This window comes from Dermacentor andersoni, chromosome 6 (assembly GCF_023375885.2).
Source record: "Dermacentor andersoni chromosome 6, qqDerAnde1_hic_scaffold, whole genome shotgun sequence".
Lineage (NCBI taxonomy): Eukaryota > Metazoa > Arthropoda > Arachnida > Ixodida > Ixodidae > Dermacentor > Dermacentor andersoni.
The window spans coordinates 23,227,340-23,233,339 of NC_092819.1; the positions used below are offsets into that span (position 1 = coordinate 23,227,340).

Consider the following 6,000-nt stretch of genomic DNA (forward strand, 5'->3'; position numbering starts at 1 on the left):
CGTTATAGTCTTAGCTAACGTCATTTATGCATTCTTTTTGTTCAATTGAAATGCGCGCTCGACCATCTTTTTGTAGATATGTTGCCTTTAGATGGTGTGCTGCTGTCCTACGCAGTGTGCTTTGGAGTAACGGTGGCGAGACGCGTTCCGGCGAAGAGGGAGCTGCGCGGAGGAAAAAATTCAATGCCCATTCCACTCTGTGAAGAAGGATGACCAGCGAAGCTGTGAATGTGGGCCTCTTAATGGCGAACTGCACCTCCGCCGCTTGTCGGTCCGGCATTGCCCCATCTTCGGGATCAGCCCACGTATGGGGAGTGCTTAACGCCTGCTTCGCCTCCACCGCGGGTCGGCCCGGCACTGCACTATCTTCGCTATCGGCCCACGTACGAAAAATTGTTGGTCTGTGTCCACGGAGACGAGATCCGCCAGAAGCTAGCCATAAACATCTTCGCTGTAAAAACGCTGTGCCACCATAAGTCGTGCAGCACTCCGCAAGCGGCAAATAGAGACGGGAAATATTTGGGCCAGGGCGCAAGCCCAGGCGGGCGGTTCGAACAGCGCCCATCGCCTGTGTAAGTTTTGGTGTGAGGGTGCACACTGGTCCCATGGTGTTGGGCGTGCGAACGTGCGCGGCGGAGCAGCTAGAGAACTGAGATTTCCAAAAAGTCTGCGCCCTTCAGCAGACGGTAGCACGTGCCTCTGTTGCATGAGAACCTCGGAGGACATCCGCACGCGTGTTTGCGAATGGCTGCATCATCCCGACAGGGGGTCGGTGACAGTTGCATGCGCGGCTACCTCTTTGTGCCGTCTACCGCATACGCGAGCTCAGCCGCCGGAGAGTTATCTATAGCTGAACCAACCAGCCCCATTGAACACACTGCCGGCCCTCCACTTTGCCGCCGACCGCCTCGCGGAGAAACAGCCCGAGACCCCAGTGGCGATCTTTTGCGATTCCAATGTGGCGCTCCTCGGCCAGCAGCGACCACAGGGAGAGCTATTGCGCGGGGGTTGCTCTCCTGTCGGTCCGGCTGGCTGCATTGCAAGAGGCGGGGTGCTCCTGCACCCCGCGCATGTACCGCGGGACACCAGGCAACGAGGAAGCAGGTGCCCTGCCGAAATATAGCCACGCCTCTATCTCCCGCCCTCACAGCGGCCGACTGCACCAGGCAGCGGCACCTCCAAGCCTGTTATACCGATAGGGACATGTCCCGGGAGAGAATGCTGCGCATGCGTGTTGGCTGTCGATGGACTGCGCGGCTCGGCGCTATACGATGGGTTGAGTCTCCGACTTGTGCTTACTGCGGCGACACCGAAACCCTGGAACACCTGCTTCTCGCGTGCTCAGCACACGGGCAACAACGCAGCCTGCTCCTTCAGGAGTTCCGGCAACTGGGCCTTCCGACCCGATAAGAGGGCCACCCGTGCCGAACGCAGGGTCCTGCTCTTCGTAGCCTTATCGAATTCCTGGACTCGACGGGGTTTCTCCTGCCTCGTCGTGTCTTCCCCAAGCGAACACGTTAGCCATACTGCATCGCCCAGCTGCTCGCCATGGAGGCGGCTCAACCTGTCCACCTGATGCTTGCCATCAAATGCCGAATCTACCGGACGACCCCTTCCCGGGCTCTTGCCAACCGGCCTGCTGTCTCCCTGCGATCTCTCTTCCTCCCTGTCCTGCCTGTCCTATTTCTACCCCCTTTCCCCCTTCCTCTTCTCCGTTGGCGCTGAGCTGGCTGAGCCGTGCCCCCGAAAGGGCTGCAGAAGGCTTCGACTTTACCACATTCCCCCCGAACCGCCTTATATAGGTACAGCTGTTAGATACTTCAGAGACAGCGGACAGTTTCCCGAGTTCTCTATTGCTGCGGCGGTTTGCCCCGAGGTCTTTGCTCAGCCGGCTCAGCCGCTTTCATTTTTGTATTAGCTTTCTTTGTTTGTTGACTACCCGCAGTGTAACATCCAGTGCCTCTGTTTACAATTAAGCTGTTTAAATTATTCTCGTGCAAGATCATCGAAGATTCTTCAGCCAAACTCGACAGGAGCCAACAATAAATAATAATAATAATAATAATAATAATAATAATAATAATAATAATAATAATAATAATAATAATAATAATACAAAAAGAACACTACGTTCGAGAAAGGACAGCACCCGAGCGGAAGAAAAACCCTGTCGGTGAGTACTCCTCGCGATATTCGACACCAGTTCTTTTTTTTTTTCGAATATTCCTATTTTATTCGAAAATTTCCTTAAGCGCCCTTGAATGCGAAATTAACTGAGTGCAAAATTCGATGATAAATATATCGGGGACAGAAGCGCCTCAGGAGAACCAAAGGGAATTTCTTTTCACGTGGGATTGTTTTAACGCTTCCGATATAAACATATGCATAATATGCCAATGTGCATAAACTGCCCGTAAAAGCAGATTTTGCGCAGCTACCGTATCGTTTTCATTGAAGTTACCTTTAGTTTAATTTTGAAGGCCCTGTATGCGGCCATGCCTGCTTATCGTGAGCGCAACGCAAACTACAATATCTTAAAAAAATATTGCAGTTTTATTACTTAGGCGAAAACAATACCGTGCAAGAAAAAGACGTAGAGCCACGTGATGTCTGATCTTGGAAACGCATAGCCACCGAACAAAGTGCTGTCCCTTCATTCAACCCGGTTCACGAAGATAAGGATGGATATATCCGTCATATGCAACAATTTTTTGTTTATTTTGGCGTCCTAAGGTCTCGTATGTGCGTGAAGTCGAAGAAACATGAAAAAAATAAAAGAAAGTTGCTGGACAACCAGTGACCCGTTATATATATATATATATATATATATATATATATATATATATACTGTGCAAATCTAAACGTACGTCCTACTCTCTTCTATTTTTTTTCATTTTACTACCGGGGCCAGCGTGATTTATATGTTTACCCAACGCTACCAGCTTATATCTTTGTGCAGTGTGAGGTTCAAATAAAATCGGGACCGCAAGAAAAAGAAAGAAAAAGAAAGAAAAGGAATGATTAAAAAACCTGTAAGGTTGGATTCAGTTTCCGCAAAAGACAGGCGCCAAACTTGTTCGCATTATCGACAACCGGCCGATAGCTGACCGGTGGATTCCTGAAGCAAACTGTAAAGGCTACACAGAAGAGGGACGAAGAGGTTGTCGACCAATTACCTTGGTTCATGGCGACTTCCAGTGAGAGCGACAGGGCTGCCCAGATAAGAGAGAAACGAGATTCCCGATCGAGCTGTCAGGCACCAGCAGTCTGCTGGCCGTTGAGAAGCCAGTGCCGTTATATATACAACAAACGGAGATTCCGATCTGCTCCGCGAAGCGGTCGATAACTGGATGCACTCCTGAAGAGGACCGAGCAAATAGTCCGACCGTGAACGCCGACCGTTATCTCGACTCGCTTTTGCTGCTGTCCCTGTTACCGCCACTACCGCGAGGTTGTTCGATCGGGCATTGTTCTCGCATCATTGATGATGATGCTCGCCTGCACAATGGCATAAATCTACTGTGGGGGATAAGGCACGAGGATATGAAAAAAAAAAAAACGATCGTCGGCTTTGCTCTCGTTCACCTGAAATTCCCTACTTCATGCTTCGTGCTGATAGCTATAGGTTTCAATGTCGAGGTGGAACGTGCCGGAACTGCACCCTTGCAAAACTACGTCTGTCTTCACGCTTATCCGATAACTTCTACTGGCGGAGCTACTAATTCATGCGCAGCTATATACGACGTTGTGGATTTATATGTACATAGATAAAATGAAGACAAAGTCGACGTGCATGGCCGTTTAAATGATTCAATGACTATATGTTGATTCTATATCTCTATTTTGTCTTTTTTACAGCGAAGATATTTATGGTTAGTGTTTCGTGAATTTTTTTGTGTCCGTCAACAAATCTGCGTGTGCAAAAACTCAGCTGCCAAATTTGATGCAAAATCGCTTTATTCTATGCAATATCTTATACCTCCCATCACTTGGATATCCATTTTCAGTAGATTAGTTATCAATAGGCGCCATTTTCAAGATCAATAGACTCTGAGGACAGACAGACTGACAGACAAAGAACTTTATTGATGTCCTGAGGAACCAGCCGGCAGAGACCCGTTGGGGGCCCCGGCTCGCCGCTGGCTGCTCCCATGTCGGAATCGGGAGGCCAAGCCTCTCCGCTCTTTCACGGGCCCTCTGGACGGCCGTGGACTGGATGTTGAGTTCGGTACTTGAGATGGCCTCGTCCTAGTCCTGTTCGCTGGTGAGTGTCGTATCCCGTAAAGCAGGACACTGCCAGAGCATACGAGCTAGAGTGCTAAACTTGTCCCCACTCTCAGGAGGAGGAGGAGGAATAAACTTTTATTTTGGAAACAGTATTCCGGGGTAAGCCCCGGTTCTACTCTCGGTGGGAGGTCTCCTCATTCCAGGAACCCTCTGGCTTTCGCTGCCTCCTTGGCCCTGGCGACGTCGTTGTTGTTCCAGGTCCTCGGAGACGAGCTTGGCCTCCCACGTTTCTATGAGGTCTTCGCTTTGTCTGGCGTTGCAACAGTCTCTCGGTGAAGGCAATGCGTCTTTGTCTAGATGCCATGGACATTCGATGATCAGGTGCGCTAAGGTGTCCGGTACGCCGCACATTGGGCAGTGGTATCCTTGTAGCGTTGGGTACAGTCTATGCATGATGATTCCGTGGATGTAAGTATTACTTTGCAGTCTTCTGAGTGTAGTGCTTTCTTCTTTGTTGAGCTTTGAGTGAGGTGGTGGATACACCCTGCGTTCCAGCCTGTGATGTTAAAGGATCCTTGAGTACGTGATGGGTACGGTCTCTGCCTCCGCTGACGCAGACCGGGCGTCTCGAGAGTAGGAAGGGTTGGCCCGGCAGGTGTGACCTCGGGCCGCGGCATGTGCCGCTTCGTTCCCCTCTAGCCCCTCGTGCCCAGGAACCCATGTCACGCAGGTGTAGGGGATCGGAGTACTGCGGTGCTTCAATATCTTCAGTGCTTCTGTCGACACGCGACCCTTAGCGTAGTTTCTGACGGCTGCTTGAGAATCGGAGAACATGACAGCTGCGTCCATGCACGTGGTAGTTGCTAGGGCGATCGCCGTCTCTTCTGCAGTCTCGGGGTTTTGTGCACGGACTGTGGCAGACGCTAGCTCTCTACCCTGAGAATCTACGACGCTCAGGGCGTAAGCATTTCTTTGCGGGTATTTGGCTGCGTCGGTGTATCTGGCGTCCGGATCTTGCCTGTGTCTTCGTCGTAAAACATCCACTCGGGCTTGTCTTCTTTCCTTGTGGTACGTGGGGTGCATGTTGCGTGGAATTGGGGCTATGCACAGGGATTCGCGGAGGTTTGAAGGAATTCTTTCTTTTCGGTCCGTGGTGGCTATAAAGGTTTCACCGTAGCTCAGCCGTTGCAACACTGATCTTCCGGTGGGCGTGAGCTTCAGTCGTTCTGATTGACTGGCTTTGTGAGCTTCAGCTAGTTCTTGCCAGGTGTTGTGTACGCCCATCTTGAGAAGTCTCGTAGTCGAAGCCGTAGATGGTAGGCCCAGGGCGATTTTGATGGCTTTCCGTATTTGAATGTTAATTTTTTCTACCTCTACATTCTTCAGCGCGAGGTAGGGCGTGCCTTATGTTATTCGACTGGGGAGGAGTGCTTGCATCACGCGTAGCATGTCTTGTTCTTTAAGTCCGCTTCTATGGCTTGCAACTCTCCTGACGAGATGCGTGAGCTGTGATAGCGTTCGCTGTAGTAGCGGGAGGGTATCCGCCCCGGATCCGTCTTTGTGTATGTGTAGCCCTAGAACTCATAGGGTTTCCACTTTTGGAATGGGCGTTCCATTGAGGGTGACGTTAGGGTCGGGTTCATCGTAGCCGGGTAGTCTGCCTCTCGTTTTTGACTTGAGGACGAGGTGTTCGGACTTCTCGGGAGCACAGCGGAGGCCGCATTTGTGCAAGTAGCTCTCGATGGTATCTACTGCTTCCTGTAGGCGTGTTTC

General features: G+C 50.8%; 1 protein-coding gene across 1 annotated transcript in view; it reads right to left on the bottom strand.

Annotated features, from left to right (window-relative positions):
- The window catches only part of LOC126521382 (uncharacterized), a 33,264-nt gene extending 29,470 nt beyond the window's left edge, over positions 1–3,794 (bottom strand). The window contains exon 1 of the mRNA XM_050170072.3: positions 3,177–3,794. Coding sequence (XP_050026029.1) covers positions 3,177–3,186 — 10 coding nt within the window. The 5' untranslated portion in view covers positions 3,187–3,794. The remainder of the gene's footprint in view (positions 1–3,176) is intronic.
- Positions 3,795–6,000: the final 2,206 nt, after the last annotated feature.